The sequence below is a fragment of the Triticum dicoccoides genome, chromosome 4A, assembly GCF_002162155.2.
Source record: "Triticum dicoccoides isolate Atlit2015 ecotype Zavitan chromosome 4A, WEW_v2.0, whole genome shotgun sequence".
Lineage (NCBI taxonomy): Eukaryota > Viridiplantae > Streptophyta > Magnoliopsida > Poales > Poaceae > Triticum > Triticum dicoccoides.
Window position 1 is genome coordinate 43,213,257 of NC_041386.1, and position 19,549 is coordinate 43,232,805.

Consider the following 19,549-nt stretch of genomic DNA (forward strand, 5'->3'; position numbering starts at 1 on the left):
CTCTTTCGTTTCCCCGTCCTCCTCCTTCCCTCTCCCTCCCTCTCTTGGAAAGGAAGGGGACTCCAACTAGGATTGGGAATCCTAGTTGGACTCCCCTATGGCACGCGCCCCCCTATGGCCGGCCTCCTCTCCTCCCCCCTTTTATATACGTGGGAGGGGGGCACCCCAAAGGCACACCAAGTCTTCTCTTAGCCGTGTGCGGTGCCCCCCTCCACAGTTACACACCTCAGTCATATCGTCGTAGTGCTTAGGCGAAGCCCTGCGCCAGTAACTTCATCATCACCATTGCCACGCCATCATGCTGACGGAACTCTCCCTCATCCTCAACTGGATCAAGAGCTCGAGGGACGTCATCGTGCTGAACGTGTGCTGAACACAGAGGTGTCGTATGTTCGGTACTTGGATCGGTTGAATCGCGAAGACGTTCGACTACATCAACCGCGTTACTAAACACTTCCGCTTTCGGTCTATGAGGGTACGTGGACACACTCTCCCCGCTCGTTGCTATGCTTCTCCTAGATAGATCTTGTGTGATCGTAGGATTTTTTTTGAAATACTGCGTTCCCCAACAGGTGCTCCTGCCTTGCCGCTGCCTCGTGGACCCCCTTGATGTGAGACCAAGGCCAAAAATTCCTATAAATACCAAAACCCCCAGAAAGAAACCTAGATCGGGAGTTCCGCCACCGCAAGCCTCTGTAGCCACGAAAAATCAATCTAGGCCCTCTTTGGCACCCTGCCGGAGGGGCCATCATCACCGGAGGCCATGGAAGAGGATCCCGGAGGGGGCCATCATCACCATGGAGGTCAACGACCAAAGGGAGAACCTCTCCCCATCTAGGGGGCATGCCATGGAGGAGAAAGCACAAGGGGGAGACTCTCCCCCCCTCTCTCTCGGTGGCGACGGAGTGCCACCGGGGGAACCATCGCCGCGGTGATCGTCTTCATCAACATCAACATCACCATCTTCATCACCATCCTCATCTCTTTTACGCAGTCCACTCTCTCGCACCCCGTTGTAATCCCCTACTTGAACATGGTGCTTTATGCCACATATTATGATCCGATGATGTGTTGCCATCCTATGATGTTTTCAGTAGATTTATTTTGTCTTTTGGGTTGATTGATGATCTGGATTGGTTTGAGTTGTATGTTTTATTTTGGTGTTGTCCTATGGTGCCTTCCATGCCGTGCACACATGAAGGATTCCCTCTGTAGGGTGTTGCAATACGTTCATTATTCACTTATAGTGGGTTGCTTGAGTGACAGAAGCATAAACCCGAGTAAGGGGGTTGTTGCGTATGGGATAAAGGGGACTTTATGCTTTAATGCTATGGTTGGGTTTTACCTTAATGATCAGTAGTTGCGGATGCTTGCTAGAGTTCCAATCATAAGTGCATATGATCCAAGAAGAGAAAGTATGTTAGCTTATGCCTCTCCCTCATATAAAATTGCAATAACGACCACCGATCTTGTTAACAATTGCCTAGGACAATTCCGCACACCGATCCATCATTATTCCACACTCACTATTTATAATATATAGTAATATATTCTAACTTTATGTTAACATCACCTATTTTTATATTTTAGTTCTTCGATATCATGCAAAGCTATCCTATTTATACCTACAACGTAGTTTTATTTCTTGTCTCTAGATGGAAGCAAACGTTAGGTGTACATAGGGCCGTATCAGTGGCAGATAGGACTTGAGAGAATATTGATCTTACCTTTAGCTCCTTGTGGGTTCGACACTCCATACTTATCACTTCCACCTTTGGAAATTTGCTACGATGATTCCTTGCACTTGGGGATTACCACTCATCCGGAGCAAACAGAGGTTGGTGGTGTAATTGGGACCGGAGGAAACTTTGGTCGGCTGCTTTGGCCCTACAATGACGATGTTTTTCAGCGTCATTATCCTCCTTGGAGGCGAAGCCGAGGTCCATCCTATCCACCCCTGACCCCCTCCCGAACGGTCCAAAATCCGCGTGATTAGGCGGCGGCGACGCCATGCACGTCGTACCCCTCATGAGGGCGCCATCTGGGGAGGCTTTGGTGTTCAGGATAGGGATGTTCTGGAGGTGGGCTTTGGGTGGCAAGGGGTGGTGGCAGTGGTGCGGAGGTTCACAGGTCGAGTGATGTGTCATCTATCGCATGAAGACGACGAGTATCGGCAGCATGGTGCGGCTGGATCTTGACGACAAATGTGTCTGGATGGATGAGTGCGGGGCGGTGGCGCTGTTTGGCATCGTGATGGCGTTGACGGTAGGCCTAGAAAGGTCGATGCGCCAGTACCTGCTCCGAAGATGGATTGGTGGAAGATGGTGGCGATGACCCATGAGAGTGCGTCGGACCGGTTTGTGCCCCACGCTCGGGATGTGGTCAGGGGTAAATTTGCCGACCTCTTATTGATCTCCTCCCCAGGTTAGGTCTCTGATAAGCGTCTCCCATGCCTGGCGCTCCAATTGACGGTGCAAAATACCGTCATATCCCTCGGTAGGGTTCCTGACGAGGTTGGAAGTACAAGACGGAGCCCGCACACACAAGTTACCAAGGTTCGGCCCTCCAGAGAGTAATACCCTATGTCATGCTTCTTCTTGTTATTGATGATGATGATGAGATACCTCATGCGAGGGAATACAATAGGGAACTAGGCTGCCACTGGAAGTTGTTTATCTCTAAGATTAGATGCCTTGGGTGTTCCCTAACCTTCCCTTGTGTAGGTAGTGGAGCTTAGGGTTTACAGGGAGAAGTTGCGATCTAGGCCGCCGCCCTTCTTGGCTTGGAGAGCAAGACACCCAAAGGTCGGTTCTTATCCTTGCTGGGCCCCGCAGGCCCTGATCCGTCCTTTGGCTTTATCCAGCCGATGAGCCACCCCGGGCCATGGCTCCATCACTTAGTTGCCTTAGGATGTGTTTGGTTGCAGGGATATCCTCCAAGGGACAGGGATAGCCCTTCTATACGAGGGATGCCACCCGTTTGGATCCGAGGCGAGGGAGGACAGGGGCAACCAGATGCTTGGAATATTCGCCAAAAACGGGGCTGGGGTCAGCCGCGAAAACTGGCGGGTCGCGCCAGCCACCCCGCGCGTGCGTCGCTGCATTCACGCGCGAAACATTATTTTCGGGTATTGACCCCCACTCACCCCTCGCGAAACCCTCACTTTCCCCGTTCCTCGTCTCTCCCTTTTGTGAGCGGCGGCGGCAGCGACGGCGACGCATCTAGCAGAGGCCGGCGAGAGGTGAGTCCTTCTCTACTCTTTCCCTCTCCTCCCCTTTCCTTCTATCTCCCTACCTCCATCAATCGCATGTGCCGGCCGGCCGTTGCGGAGGGTGTGCACAGGGGCGACGCGGGCTAGATTTGAGGCGGCGGCGCGACTCGATCTGAATGAGGGCGGCGGCTGGGGGCTTGAGAAGGCGCGAGTGGCACCAGGAGGTCGCCCTTGCCCACCGTGGGGAGCCTGGCCATGGGGGGATCTCACCACCAGGGCGTGCTGGCAGAGGTGGAGAAGGATTCCCCAGCGAGCGGCTGCATATGCACGACTGCGTCCGCTAGGCTGCATCAGAGTGTGTGTGTTCTGATGTGTGTGCGCTTGATGCTTTGCTGCTGTAGGCTGATGCGTAGTGTTCATGTGTGCGTGTGCTAGAGTCTGCTCATGTGTGCGTGTGCTAGACTGATGTATATTATATGTTTTTTTGCCAGAACTGATGTACATTGTCTATTGTTGCAGGATATCTGAAGGTCACCGTGAGCACATCTAGCAGCACAACTTCAATCTGAGGTAAAACATACACTCCACCACCTACCTCCTATTTCTTTCTCTGAAATATTTGACACTAGAACAGAACGTCGATTTACCTATGAATAATTGGCTTCTTGTAGACAGATTTTGTGCTATTAAATTATTCTTGTTCACATGTTAAAGTGTCATTTCTAATTGCATTATAGATGGACAAAACAACAACAACAACAACAACAACAACAAAGCCTTTAGTCCCAAACAAGTTGGGGTAGGCTAGAGGTGAAACCCATAAGATCTCGCAACCAACTCATGGCTCTGGCACATGGATAGCAAGCTTCCACGCACCCCTGTCCATAGCTAGCTCTTTGTCGATACTCCAATCCTTCAGGTCTCTCTTAACGGACTCCTCCCATGTCAAAATCGGTCGACCCCGCCCTCTCTTGACATTCTCCGCACACTTTAGCCGTCCGCTATGCACTGGAGCTTCTGGAGGCCTGCGCTGAATATGCCCAAACCATCTCAAACGATGTTGGACAAGCTTCTCCTCAATTGGTGCTACCCCAACTCTATCTCGTATATCATCATTCCGGACTCGATCCTTCCTCGTGTGGCCACACATCCATCTCAACATACGCATCTCCGCCACACCTAACTGTTGAACATGTCGCCTTTTAGTCGGCCAACACTCCGCGCCATACAACATTGTGGGTCGAACCGCCGTCCTATAGAACTTGCCTTTTAGCTTTTGTGGCACTCTCTTGTCACAGAGAATGCCAGAAGCTTGGCGCCACTTCATCCATCCGGCTTTGATTCGATGGTTCACATCTTCATCAATACCCCCATCCTCCTGCAACATTGACCCCAAATACCGAAAGGTGTCCTTCCGAGGTACCACCTGGCCATCAAGGCTAACCTCCTCCTCCTCACAGCTAGTAGTACTGAAACCGCACATCATGTACTCGGTTTTAGTTCTACTAAGCCTAAACCCTTTCGATTCCAAGGTTTGTCTCCATAACTCTAACTTCCTATTTACCCCCGTCCGACTATCGTCAACTAGCACCACATCATCCGCAAAGAGCATACACCATGGGATATCTCCTTGTATACCCCTTGTGACCTCATCCATCACCAAAGATCTTAATTTACGCGGCTGCGGCCCAATGGTTTATCAACATGATAGCATTGGTTGTTCAATCCAGAAAAAGAAAAAGAAGAGAAGCAATTACGTATGCCCCAATTGATGAGAGAGATAGGATGAGAAGAGAGTATTTTGACAACAAAATATGGAAGAATGACACAATTTGTGTGAACATGCTTAGGCTTGGAAGAGAACCTTTCTTTAGGTTTTGTCAACTCTTTAGGGATCGCAACTTGCTAAAGGACACAATACACTTGACTATTGAGCAACAAGTAGTGATGTTCTTGCACACCGTTGGGCACAACATTAGAAATATGGTAATTGGCGCCAATTTTGGTAGATCCGGTGAAGTCGTGAGCCGTTACTTCAAAACGGTACTCCATGCCATTGGTGAGCTTCGAGATGACCTTATTAGGAAGCCTTCATTGGAGACCCAAACCAAAATAGAAGGAAACTACCGGTGGGATCCATACTTTAAGGTATGAGACCAAGTGACAACTATATTTTGTCATTGTAGGCATGAATTTGTTTAGATCCTAATATTTGGGCTTTTGTTTTCACCAAATAGGATTGTATTGGAGCTATTGATGGTACACATGTGCGAGCCTCAGTTACACCGGATATGGAGCCTCAGTTACACATGTGTTTCTCTGTGTCCAAACACTGGCTGAAATTACCTATATTTGCTGGAAATCGTTTCTTCATGCCCAAACAATTGTTGTACATCTTTCTTTATGTCCAAACATTTGATGTACATCTTTCTTTTATGCTGATATAATTTTTGGAATGTTACTTTATGACCAAACACTTGCTGGAATTGTTTCTTTATGTCCAAACACTTGTTGTACATCTTTCTTTTATGCTCAAATACTTGCCAGAATTATTTCTATATGCTAAAATACTTGCTGAATGTTTCTTTATGTCAAAATACTTACTGAAATTACTTATTTTGGTTCTACAAGGCTCACCCAGAGGATGAACAATACCTTAACAAGACTATTACTCATTATAAGGAGATGGTGAATATAGCTGGAGGGAGCATGGCTACAGGGCAATATGCAAAAGGCTCAAGTGACCCTCTTGCTACAGAAGTGGTAAATCTTGAAGAAGAGACAACCAAGAAACCCACTGCCCGAAATGAGGAGGTTGCGCAATCAACCAATGTAGGTTCATCTGGTCCCAAACCAAAGAAAGCCAAACCAAATCCTTGTGCAGAAGACAAGTTGCACGCAACCATACTAGCATCTAGTGAAAGAATTGCTATTGCGATAGAGAAGAGTACTAGCAGCGAGAACAATGCCATAGATGGTCTTTGGGAGAGCATGAAAGTACTTCCTGGTTTCAGTTTGGATCACCTTGCTCATTACTATGCATATTTGGTTGACAATCCTCGTGTTGCTATGGCATTCAAGGTGTTAGAAGAGGATCAAAGGAAGGTTTGGGTTTCTAGGTATGTCAAGAGTACCTTCCCTGAAGCATAAGGATGGTGAGTGCATATGTGGTGAACTGGTGATTGACTTGTACTTTTGATGCAACCAAAACATGAACTATGAGTTGTATTGATTAACTCTTTTGATGCAACCGGACAATTACTATGGTTGTATAACTATTAGGTTCTAGTAGTACTCCATGGAATGTTGAACTATGAGTTCTATGCACCCGAGTTCTATATATATGAAATGTTGAATTATTATATGTGATGAAGTTCAAAGTTTGCTCTACTGTTTTGTTTTGGCTGTTGTGAAATAGTATAAAATTTCGAAATTATGACTGTACGCAACATATTTTCCTTCCTTTCATTGAAAAAGTACAAATTATGAGGGTAATCTCATCATCTCAAGTCAAAAAGGTTACCACAATCCTTATTCTTTGATTATCCCTCGAACCAAACACTACAATGGCTATCCCCAACCATGTTTCATCCTTCCATCCAAACAAAACATGGGATAACCTCACCCTTCCAACCAAACAGAAAAAGGGCTATCCCTAGCCAGCTGGTTGGGGATGCCCTCGGCCACCCTAATCTGTCCCTCAAACCAAACACATCCTTAGAAAAACTGCAAATGAATTCAAAAGGTTGGATTAAACATAAAATCCTCTAAACAACAAAGTGCAAGCAAGTTCTTACAAGCTGCATTTATACAAATCGAGGAACCCCAAATAATTATTTATTTTAAAAGTACAAACATGAAGGGCCTATTTGATTCATAATAATTATAAGAAACAAGAATATGTAAGAAGTGGAGGATTAGAGTGTCATCTCAACTTGAATCTTATAGAATTAAAAATCTATAGGAATTTGGATGAATGATAGCACAGGGAAAATAAACAATTCTACAAAGAGTTTTTGTGGATGATTCTTTTTTTTCCCAAAATACTCCCACCGTTTCAAAATAATTAAAGTTCTATGATTTTTTAGAGTCATTTTTTTAGTTTGACCAAGTCTACAGAAAATCCACAAAGATCTACAATATCAAATATATTTCATAATAAATCTAATGAAGTGATTTAGATTTTGTAGATATTAATATATTTTTTGTAGACATAGTCAAACTTAATGAAGTTTGGCTTTGAACAATCCTAGAACTTCAATTATTTTGAAACGGAGAGAGTAGAGTGTAGAAAATGTAAGATTTTTTTAGGATTTTAATTCTAGAAATCAAACGACCAATGTAAGAAAGACTTCTAAGGATCCAAATCCTTTAAAAATCCTGTGGAATTGCTTTGAATCAAAGGAGCATAAAGAAATCCACTGAAATTCATTTGGATTAGGGTGGCTGCATCCCATTCCCATCGCCATCGTCCCCCACCTCAAACATCTGCTCTCTCTGCCTCACGAACGCGACCCAAAACCCCTCCCTAACCCACTCCGCCTCTCCCCTCTCCTCCGCCATGGCCGCTGGGCGGGCCTTCTTCTGCGCCCCCTCCTCCATCGGAGCCACCGCCCGTCGGCTAGCCTTCGCCTCACCCCCGGCCCGCCCCCTCGCCTCCGCGCCCCACCGACGCGTCCGCGGCCGCTGCTGCGCCTCAATCTCCTCGTCCTCAGATGCCTCCGCGCCCGCGCCGCCACCCTATGTGCTCACCACGCCGCTCTACTACGTCAACGCACCGCCGCACATGGGCAGCGCATACACGACCATCGCCGCCGACGCCGTCGCCCGCTTCCAGGCAAGCCTTCACACTACTTTTACAAGTCCGTGTCAGGAATTTGAGTACATTACTCGAGATCCACCTGCTGGCAGCCATGTTTGGATACGCAACCCGTATGAAATATTAATAATGGCTGGTGCGCTTCAGTGCTCTCTAGTTAAGTGGTGAATATGCCAGTGCATATATATACCGCGGGAATGCAGATGCACAGACTTCGATATCTTTGTGTGTTGGCAGTGCAAATATTTCCAGTTTGATGATTTGTTTGTTAGACTAGTTGAGCTACTGGGAGCATTGTGTACCTTTTGCTGCCCGACTCCTCAAGAATTTGTTCATGGTGCTTATCTGGTTGCAGAGATTGCTAGAGAAGAGGGTTATATTCATTACTGGGACAGATGAACATGGTGAAAAAATTGCCACCTCTGCAGAGGCCAGTGGTAGAAACCCCAAGGAGCACTGTGATATAATTTCAAATTCATACAAGATGCTTTGGGCTGATGTATGTCACAACACAAAGTATTTTCAGTCTACCATTTCACAATATGTCATAAATCTGGAGCTCACATTTCTCTTCCAACTTTGTTTTTGCTTGCAGCTAGACATCGAATATGACAAGTTTATTCGCACAACTGATCCTAAGCACGAGGCTGTTGTTAATGACTTCTATTCTAGAGTTCTAAGCAGTGGTGACATATATAGAGCTGATTACGAAGGGCTTTACTGTGTCAGCTGTGAGGAGTACAAGGCAAGCTTCTTTGTACCTTCTCATATAGAAGCACTAGTACATTTTTTAGGTAAATGTATTTATACATGTATGAATGGATAATTATAACAAGTGTCATGTGCATCTATGTAGATTATCTCTACAGTTCTGTATTGCTAAATTTACCAAATAATAATGTCTATTTTGTTGATTGCACACAGGATGAAAAGGAGTTGGCGGAAAATAATTGCTGCCCTGTGCATCTGAAGCCTTGTGTACCTAGAAAGGAAGATAACTATTTCTTTGCCTTGTCAAAATATCAGCATAAATTAGAAGAGCTGCTGACAAGAAATCCCAATTTTGTAAGGCCATCACATCGTTTGCACGAGGTGAGTCGTTATCCTCTATAATGTTTTGCTCAATCTGATGTGTGTTTATCGAGTTACTGCTAAAAATCGCGGTGGAAAAGTGTAGAACTATTTGCTTATTAAATGGAGATTCTAATTATATTGATTTAACTACTGACAGATTAAAAAAATGCATCATGTCAGCATATGTATTATTGAAGATTTGGCACGATTTTCTTAAATATATCTGTGCAGTCAAATATGTGAAAAACTATGTGGATTTTGTTGGGTTGTCGCATTCCTTCTTGCCAAGAAGTGCCGTTGGCATGTTGAACAAACATCATCACAATACATTTCCTTTCTGGCAACCTGTCAAATGGTCACTTAGATATCGTCCTAATACCTAACTAGCTTAAAGATTAGAACCTAGATGTCATTGTTTATCAGTTTTGAAAAAGAAAGCTTCCAAAGGCTGCTGTGTATATATGGTAAACGTTAAAATAGTCGATAGACAGTGAAGAGTGTCTTCAAACCACAGTGGTTCTCATGTAATTCCTAGCTTTTACAGCAGCATCATGTCAGGGTTTAGCGGCTTACAGTGCAAGTTTGGTGTTGGGGAGTCATGGTTGTTCAATCCAATCCTGGACCTCGTCACCTGATGTAGTTGCTGGCAATCTCCCCTGCCCATCTTCGTAATCGAATTGCGGTGTTTTGGCTAAAAAGCTTACTGAGCACTTGAAGCCTGGCCATTACATGTTTATTTTCCTTGCGCTGGCAAGATGGGATCTCAACTATGACATCTCAAAGTACATGTGTGCATCGGCGCATGCCTACACATTGACTGACCATAATGCACTTTATTAAGTAACCTCTATTCTTCTCACAGTAACACACCTTGATTTTGTGTACAGTGATAGGATAATATAATTTTTCTTCTTATATAAGTGTCCAAGATTAATAATTTCATACTCTGCTTCATGTTTTAGCTTTCAGTAAAAATATAACCCTTGACGCTTCATTAATTGCCAATCTTTCAGCTCACATGTGTTTATTTTCATGGTTTTAGGATGCCCTTGTTTCTTTGTTATTTTACTAATTAAGACACAGCTGTAGGTCGAAGGCTGGATTAAAGGTGGATTGAGAGACTTTTCTATTTCTCGTGCATCTGTCGAGTGGGGTATTCCAGTGCCAAATGACACCAAACAAACAATATACGTGTGGTTTGATGCCTTATTAGGGTATGTTTCATTCCTGCTGCTTGGCATTTTAATAAGCATGAACAGTTTGCGTATTCTTACTCAAATTCTACTGGATAGATATGGCTGTATGCGGCGTGTTGTCTGATATCAGTGTCCTCTGTTTAATCCTACCATGCAAGTATAGAATACACTCAACTTAATTGATTTATATTCATGTTTGGCAATGACAATTCTTAGATAAATTGTTCTTTTGTTTACTCGAAACTGTGAACTTTCTATGCAAAAGCAAAAGATGCTCCAGTCTCTTAGTCCATGCATGTTATATATGTGCAGTTAACTTCTTGAAATCTTGAAATGAGGCTAGAGTACGTAATCTTATGTAGCATTGCCTATTACTTTGTTTCGTACTGGTTGTTCATTTCTGTATGTTTGTCTCTTTAGTTATCTTTCAGCATCCCTAGATGATGGGGAGCAGGCAAGTTTACAGCAAGCTGTTGATCGGGGTTGGCCTGCATCTGTACACCTGATAGGAAAGGTCGGTTTTGGGCAAATAATTTTTGCAGCTTCTTCAAACATGTTTTTTTGTTTCAACTTATAGCAAAACACCATATTGATTGATTTCTTCTTATCGTCATAAGGAGCTCTCATTTTGATGTGAACTTAGATAGTATCACTTTTTTTTAGTGCTGCTAAGAGAAAGTGCTGAAATATGACATTTATCAAATGAATAAACAAACATAAACTCCTTTATGCTGATCTATATAGTAACCAGCTAACATCACATAGCCACTCAGTTTTCCATATGGCGAAACTCGGGGACAAGTTTCACTCCTTCCAGTTCTCAAGATTAGATCCTATTTCCTTTAAACTTATTTCGATAGGGCCCTTGTGCCTCAGCTGCAGTTACTTGCACTAATAAAAATATCATGTGTCATGCTGGGTTTGTTGACTTGGCACTGGTAGGTCACAGTTGAAACAATTTTGACAGATGCATCCCCTAATTCCCAAAAGTGAGAGACGTGTGACAGCTAAGAAATAGAAAGAACAATACATCTCTTCTCATATGTTAAATCTGATGTATTTTATTATGTTTCATAATACCTGGAGATGCCAACGTCATAAAATGTACTGTTAATCTACTGCTTCCAGTACAATTTACTTGGAGCTGGTCACTGTAGATATTGACATTTTTTGTCCCATTTAAAAGCAATAATATTGGATAAACTTCTTTGTTTTGTATGTTCATTCAGTTTGTGACGATCTCTTGTACATGTACCTCAGGACATATTGCGGTTTCATGCAATTTATTGGCCAGCAATGTTAATGTCAGCAGGGATAAGCGTTCCTGATGCAGTTTTTGGCCACGGATTCTTGACAAAGGTGACCTCACATATTTCCAATGTTCTTGTTTCCACATCAACTGACAGTGATATAACACCATACAGTACATACTATTTTGAGCATGTCTATGTGACCATCGTATTTGATGAGGCCTTTTCCTGCAACTACATGTGCATTTCCCATCTAGACATTTGGACATCGGTTGCATACTTCCACTCAGTATCATCTCTACCTTACAATACATCACGTTTTACCATATGTATGATTTTAATCTAACTTGTATAATGGTACTGCACATGGCACAAGTTAGCACACCTATATTAGTGTATATATGTATTAGCATTCGTCCTTTTACCTGTTGGTATTTCACATGTTCTATAGTTGTGGCTTTGTAGCTCATAGATAATTCTGTATTTTTGGCCACCTTCTTCCTCGATTTTTCAAGTTTACAACCCTCTACTATGTGTGTACGTCAAATTGTAAGAACTCATGTTCTCCTTTTTATGTGAAATAAATGTTTGTCTTCTCCCTCCTTTTGTAACATTTGTCCATTTTTCTGGGAAATTCTATTTCACAATAGTTTTTTCATTGCTGCAGGACAGGTTGAGTAGGAGTAGTCTTTAATTTTATAGGGATGCGTATGGTCCAATGGCATTAACTATTATAAATTTTGCTCCTCATTGGTGCGCATGGTTGTCTTGGACAGATATTGTGAAACACAGCAACTGCTTTGCAGTTGTGTCTTTGAGTGACAAATATGAATTCTATTTGGGCTCCCAGCCACTTTTATCTCATTAAATCACTTTTATTTCATGCAGCTGCTTTTTATTTTGCAAATTTTAGGATGGCATGAAGATGGGAAAATCACTAGGCAACACACTTGAACCAAAGGATCTGGTAGGCAGATTTGGAGCGGATGCTGTTAGGTACTTCTTCTTGCGGGAAGTAGAATTTGGCAATGACGGGGACTATTCAGAAGAACGTTTTATCAATACAGTCAATGCACATCTTGCTAACACAATTGGTATTTTTGCGTGCTAAAACTTTTATTCATTTATTTTCGGTTTATGCTTTAGTTGGTATTAACTGTCCGTCTTAAGTGGTTAGTGATGATACTGTTCTCATCTGAACAGGAAACCTTCTCAATCGAACACTTGGTCTCCTAAAAAAGAACTGCAATTCCACCTTAGCTTTTGATTCAATTGCTGCTGCAGATGGCAATTCATTCAAGAATAATGTTGAAAACTTGGTAAGTTGGTCTCTTTGGCATCTTCGGAACTGATGACAAACCATTGATCTGTCATTGCATTACTTCTGATGGGGTGTAGGTTGTCTGAATTGGCTTTATAAAGTGAACATCTTTATGAGGGAAATCGTTTCCAATTTTGCATTACAAAAGCTTGAAACCCTTTATATGTAATGATTGCTCCTTGTTTGGTGCTCCTTTTAAGTTCTGTTTCTTGGCGTACAGAAAGTAAAGACATCCAGCATAATGATCCTAGCTGAACTGTTTTATTATTTCTCTTCTTGGAGCTATAGATAATGGATATGATGTTTGCTGAATTGACATGTGACAATGAGCAACAAGCGCTTCAGACACTGTCAGCACGTGTTGTCCATTATGAATTGGTTCCACTTGATATTTCAAACACATGTTGCATTTGGATATTTCCGATCATCACCTGCTATTCATCTGCCTAATAAAAAGATTCTTTTAACACATGTTTGCATGTACTGCACTTCTGTTGTATCTGTTGGTGTTACAGTGATATAAATTGTTTATACAGGTCGACAAGGCGAAGGGCCATTACGAAAATCTTTCGTTGACATCAGCATGTGAAACTGTTCTAGAAATTGGTAACTTGGGAAACTTGTACATTGACGAGCAAGCACCATGGTCTTGTTTCAAGCAAGGGGGCGAGATTGCAGAAAAGGCTGCAAAGGTAAACACTTGAAAGTTGAAACTATATCTATTTCTCTTCCTTTTGGGCTTGCCGTGTTTGTTTCAGATTTTACTTGCCAAAATTTAATGCTGACAAAGTCAAACTGCATGATGCATTAGTTGCTTCTTTTCATGTTTGTAAAAGAAACCCACTTTCAAACAAAAGAGCACTCTTTGAGCTTCAAAATTCTTTATGTTCTGTACATTTGAGTACCTAATTCCGATGTCACAGCAACTCTGTTGTTGTGGCTGTAATAATGAAACTATAGCATGGCTTTAGTTGTTCTGATGAATTGTTGAGATGATTCTTGGGTGGCTAGTTTGAGTTATTTATTTGATGTTATTATTTTATTTTGTTTGTGATATTTGCCTTATTCATTTTTTTTTGTCTGCACTTCACACAGGATCTCGTCATTATTCTAGAGACAATGAGAATAATTGCAATAGCATTGTCTCCAATCACTCCAAGCCTTTCGTTGAGGATTTATACACAGCTTGGTTTCACAGAAGACCAGTTTCGTACATCGAGATGGGTATGTTCTTGTATGTCCAGGGATATGCTATTTAGGTCTAAACCAATTCTGCAAAGTATTTTACAGCCATTGTCTAGTGTGTATATGAACTAACACCCTCAGAGAACACAATCTTCAAACTATAAATAGCAGATATGCAATATAAAAAATTTCCAGTGGCGCGACATGCTTACAACCCTGTGCTAACTGCCCTGCAGGATGATACCAAATGGGGAGCCCTTAAAGCAGGCCAGGCAATGATGGAGCCGAAGCCAATTTTTGCGAAAATAGAAACCGAAATCGAAGAGAAAGATCAAGCAAGTCCAAAGGAGGGGAAGGGCGGGAAGAAGAAAGCACGTAGCAAAGGGCTCGTGGAGGCATGAGTTAAGCTTGTGACTTTGTGAGTACTGACTGGATGGCTCCTCAACTGTAGAACCCAGATGCCTGTTCTGCAAAACCATCTCAGATCTGATGGTGTAGATAGCATAAAAGCTTTGGTGGCAAAGAAGGCTTTGACATTTTGTAGAGAGAACTGAACTTAGCAATTCTGTTCTCTCAGGTTTTGAAACTCAAAATTGTACTCCCTACGTTCCAAAATAGATAACCCAACTTTGTATTAAGGTAATACAAAGTTAAGTCATCTATTTTGAAACGGAGCGAGTACTACATTGAGATGGCAAAATTGGTGCACCCCTCGTTTGAAAATGTAGTACTCCCTCCGTTCTCAAATAGAAGTCTTTTTGGTGATTCCAACAAATGACTACATACAGAGCAAAATGAGTGAATCTACACTTTAAAATATGTCTACATACATCCGTATGTTATAGTCCATTTAAAATGTCTAAAAAGACTACTCCCTTCGTATAAGTGATTCGACTTTGTACTAATTTTGTATTAAAGCTAGTACAAAGTCGAGTCACTTATTTTGGGATGGAGAGAGTATTTAGGAACGGAGGGAGTATAAGGCATCCACATTTTCCACCAGTTAGCTTAATTTTTTTTCTAGAATACGCACGGGGGTGACATTTAGATTATGTGAGTCAAAGGTAATGCAGTTGGATCTGTAACTTGTTGATGCCTCAGGAATATTGCTTGTGAGCTGTGACGATGTCCATCAATCAAGAATTACAAATACACCAAAAGGCCTACGCCTCTTGGGCGACCGGGGCGAAGGAGATGAGCTTGCGCCTTTTGTTGGCTGCCGCCTCGTACACCTCCACCTTGTACGCGTCCTTCTTGCCGGCGCCGTTCAGCGCCTCGACGACGAGCCGGTAGTTGAAGCCCGACACCACCTGCACCGTGCCCAGCACCACCTTGATGAACCTGAGCCGGCCGCCCGCCTGCTTCACGTGCTCCGCCACCGCCCAACGGCCGAGCCCCTGGATCTTCGGGTCGTTGATGTTACCGATGTGTTCCCACCCGCCGGGCATCGCCGTGGCGGGCATGGCGACGGCGTAGATGATGGCGGCCACCACGATGACGAGGGCGATGCTGGTCCTCATGGCTGCTGGTTTGTGGTGTGCTGGCTTTGGATCTATCAGTGAGGTTTGGAAGCTTGAGAGCGGTCAGATACTCAGATCAGTCGAGGATCACTGACATGTGAACCGGGGGCGTTTAAATAGAAGCGCCGAGACATGGTCGAATAGATAGACGGAGATAACTGAATGCATGTCATATACACCATATATCTATCTAATTGTATCTAGAAGTAGCAATTAATGTGGTCGATCCCTTGATGCATACCGATACATTCTTGATGCATGCCTAAGGCTGGCTGTAATGGGTAATATCATAAGTTACAAGTTAGTATCATGCATGTGATACTAGTGTATAATACTATCTCTGTAATATATAGCAATATAGATTAATACTTCCTCCATCCGGTGAAGACTGTACATTTAATTTTTTTAGGATAAATTATGGAGTTAAGTAAAAAATGTATTGGAGAGATGCAAACCACCATCTTTCTCCTCTTTAATTACCCAACCTCCAATGGGCTAAGTGCATGTAGAAATTAAGAAGACCATGTGTAGATTGTTATTGGTCTTCATTACCGTGTGATGGGAGAGAAGTATTTTTTCCTACTTTAAAGTGCATTGAAAAGATAGAAGTACATTTTTTTGTGGACAAATTTTGAAGCTAGATGTACACTCTTCACCGGACGAAGGAGTATCTCAGATGATCCTATTTATTGACATGCAAGACACATACTAGTATAATATTTATTATGATATGGTATCATAATACAATAATCAATTCTATTTTTTCACTTAATTCTATGTCATTTCATCAAAATTTCCTAGCTGATATGTATGATACTAACTATGGCATCCCCATTACGGTTAGCCTAAGGTGGTACCAATGCTTCCTTAGAAAAAAAAGGCGTCCATTAATTGGTTCCATATCAATATCTGATACTGATTTAAATGTTTGCTTATAGAAACATCCATCAATTGATTCCACGATGGATCTAATGATATTAATTTGCTGTTATGAATGCTGACATATTTTTTCTATAAACTTGATCAAACTTAGAAAATTTAACAAAATTTACGCGAAGTAAAAATAAATAAAGGGAGTATTAGTAAAGTAGACGCAAGACACTGAGACCAAAATATCTACAAGTACAATATACGAAACAGATATCATGGATATACATGTACGATTAAGTCATTATTCGTCCACAACAATGCAATCAAGAGGGGATAACACACACTCATGCCGACATCACCAAATCCAAGTAACAATGGCGAGGAGACATATTTTCACGGTTCAACACTTATGAAAGTGTGTCATTGCAGGGTCCGGCCAGTAATGGTGTGACGCCCCCGATTTAATCGTACACTAATCATGCACGCAAATGTGTACGATCAAGATCAGGGACTCACGGGAAGATATCACAACACAACTCTAAACATAAATAAGTCATACAAGCATCATAATACAAGTCAGGGGCCTCGAGGGCTCGAATAAAAGTGCTCGATCATAGACGAGTCAGCGGAAGCAACAATATCTGAGTACAGACATAAGTTAAACAAGTTTGCCTTAAGAAGGCTAGCACAAACTGGGATACAGATCGAAAGAGGCGCAGGCCTCCTGCCTGGGATCCTCCTAACTACTCCAGGTCGTCGTCAGCGGGCAGCACGTAGTAGTAGGCACCTCCGGTGTAGTAGGGGTCGTCGTCGACGGTGGCGTCTGGCTCCTGGACTCCAGCATCTGGTTGCGACAACCAGGAAGAAAGGAAAGGGGAAAAGGGGGGAGAAAGCAACCGTGAGTACTCATCCAAAGTACTCGCAAGCAAGGAACTACACTACATATGCATGGGTATATGTGTAAAGGGCCATATCAGTGGACTGAACTGCAGAATGCCAGAATAAGAGGGGGATAGCTAGTCTTATCGAAGACTACGCTTCTGGTCACCTTCGTCTTGCAACAGGCAGAAGAGGGTAGGTCGAAGTCCTCCAAGTAGCATCTCCAAGTAACATCTCATAGCATAATCCTACCCGGCGATCCCCTCCTCATAACCCTGAGGTAGAGCGACCACCGGTTGTATCTGGCACTTGGAAGGGTGTGTTTTATTAAGTATCCGGTTCTAGTTGTCATAAGGTCAAGGTACAACTCCAAGTCGTCCTGTTACCGAAGATCACGGCTATTCGAATAGATTAACTTCCCTGCAGGGGTGCACCACATAACCCAACACGCTCGATCCCATTTGGCCGGACACACTTTCCTGGGTCATGCCCGGCCTCGGAAGATCAACACGTCGCAGCCCCACCTAGGCAAAACAGAGAGGCCAGCACGCCGGTCTAAACCTAAGCGCACAGGGGTCTGGGCCCATCGCCCATAGCACACCTGCACGTTGCGAGGGCGGCCGAAAGCAGACCTAGCCTAGCGGCGTTCCAGTCCAATTCGGCGCGCGCCGCTCCGTGCTGACGTCTGAAGTGCTTCGGCTGATACCACGACGCCGGGATACCCATAACTACTCCCGCGTAGATGGTTAGTGCGTATAGGCTCGTAGCCGACTCAGATCAAATACCAAGATCTCGTTAAGCGTATTAAGTATCCGCGAACGCCGAACAGGGCCAGGCCCACCTGTCTCCTAGGTGGCCTCAACCTGCCCTGTCGCTCCGCCACAAAGTAACAGTCGAGGGCCGTCGGGAACCCAGGCCCACCTCTACCGGGATGGAGCCACCTGTCCTTTCAGCCCCCTTATCCGAATCACTTGCGGGTACTCAACGAGCTGACCCGACTTTAGTCACCATCTGTATAGTAGGTATGTATGTATAGTATATACCCGTGATCACCTCCCGAGTGATCACGGCCCAATAGTATAGCAAGGCAGACTGACAAGAATGTAGGGCCAATGATGATAAACTAGCATCCTATACTAAGCATTTAGGATTGCGGGTAAGGTATCAATGACTGTAGCAGCAATGACATGCTATGCATCAGAATAGGATTAACAGAAAGCAGTAACATGCTACACTACTCTAATGCAAGCAGTATAGAATAGAATAGGCGATATATGGTGATCAAGGGGGGGGGGGCTTGCCTGGTTGCTCTGGCAAGAGAGAGGGGTCGTCAACTCCGTAGTCGAACTGGGCAGCAGCAGCGTCGGTCTCGTAGTCTACCGGAGAGAAGAGGGGGAAGAAACAATGAATACCAAGTAAACAGATGCATATCGATGCATGACATGTCAAGAAGCGATGCTAGGCGTGCCCTAACGTGGTATGAGGTGGTACCGGTGAAGGGGGGAAAACATCCGGGAAAGTATTCCCGGTGTTTCGTGTTTTCGGGCAGAGGAGCCGGAGGGGGAAAGTTGCGGGTTCGATAGGTTAGGGGGGTGTGGCGGACGAACGGACTGCGTATCCGAATTCGTCTCGTCGTTCTGAGCAACTTTCATGTTGAAAATATTTTAATCCGAGTTACTGATTAAAAGATATGATTTTTTTAAAGATTTTATTAATTTCTGGAATTTAATTAATTATTTAATTAATTCGAAAAATGGATTTATGACGTCAGCATGATGTCATGCTGACGTCAGCAGTCAACAGAGTTGACTAAGTCAAACTTACGTATGATTTTCTAAAGATTTTATTAATTTCTGAAATTTAATTATTTATTTAATTAATTCGAAAAAATGTATTAATGACGTCAGCATGATGTCATGCTGACGTCAGCAGTCAACAGGGGTTGACTGAGTCAACCCTGACATGTGGGTCCCGTTCGTCATACTCTATTAACTTAATTAGCCTAATCAAAGTTAATTAACCTTAGTTAATTAGGTTAACTAGTGGTTAGGGTTAATTAAACAGAATTAATTAGATTAATTAAATACTTAATTAACTAATTAGTTAATTAGTTTTAATTCATTTTCATTTTATTTTTATTTTTGTTTTAATAAAAACCGTTCCTTTTAGGGGGGTGGGGCCCCCATGTCATTGGCCCAGGGCCAAACGGGTTCGGTGGGTTCGG

The 19,549-nt window shown here is 43.3% G+C and overlaps 2 protein-coding genes across 2 annotated transcripts; one reads left to right on the forward strand and one right to left on the reverse strand.

Annotated features, from left to right (window-relative positions):
• Positions 1-7,690: 7,690 nt before the first annotated feature.
• LOC119284874 (methionine--tRNA ligase, chloroplastic/mitochondrial-like) lies at positions 7,691-14,831 on the forward strand. The gene is made up of 12 exons (XM_037564042.1): positions 7,691-8,048; positions 8,386-8,529; positions 8,626-8,775; positions 8,955-9,122; positions 10,194-10,318; positions 10,721-10,814; positions 11,561-11,659; positions 12,464-12,644; positions 12,754-12,869; positions 13,408-13,563; positions 13,967-14,095; positions 14,293-14,831. The coding sequence occupies exons 1-12, from the start codon at positions 7,773-7,775 to the stop codon at positions 14,455-14,457; spliced, it is 1,803 nt and encodes a 600-aa protein (XP_037419939.1). The 5' UTR covers positions 7,691-7,772; the 3' UTR covers positions 14,458-14,831.
• Positions 14,832-15,059: 228 nt separating this feature from the next.
• Positions 15,060-15,691, reverse strand: LOC119284875 (putative cysteine proteinase inhibitor 7). The gene has a single exon (XM_037564043.1). The coding sequence runs from the start codon at positions 15,574-15,576 to the stop codon at positions 15,220-15,222; it is 357 nt and encodes a 118-aa protein (XP_037419940.1). The 5' UTR covers positions 15,577-15,691; the 3' UTR covers positions 15,060-15,219.
• Between the last annotated feature and the right edge of the window lie 3,858 nt (positions 15,692-19,549).

Excerpts from the sequence above, each read along its gene's own strand:
- LOC119284874 (XM_037564042.1), top strand. The coding sequence starts at position 7,773 with ATGGCCGCTGGGCGGGCCTTCTTCTGCGCCCCCTCCTCCATCGGAGCC. Across the intron at positions 9,123-10,193 it reads CATCACATCGTTTGCACGAG|GTCGAAGGCTGGATTAAAGG; the intron begins GTGAGTCGTTAT and ends ACACAGCTGTAG. Across the intron at positions 14,096-14,292 it reads AGTTTCGTACATCGAGATGG|GATGATACCAAATGGGGAGC; the intron begins GTATGTTCTTGT and ends ACTGCCCTGCAG.
- LOC119284875 (XM_037564043.1), bottom strand. The coding sequence starts at position 15,576 with ATGAGGACCAGCATCGCCCTCGTCATCGTGGTGGCCGCCATCATCTAC.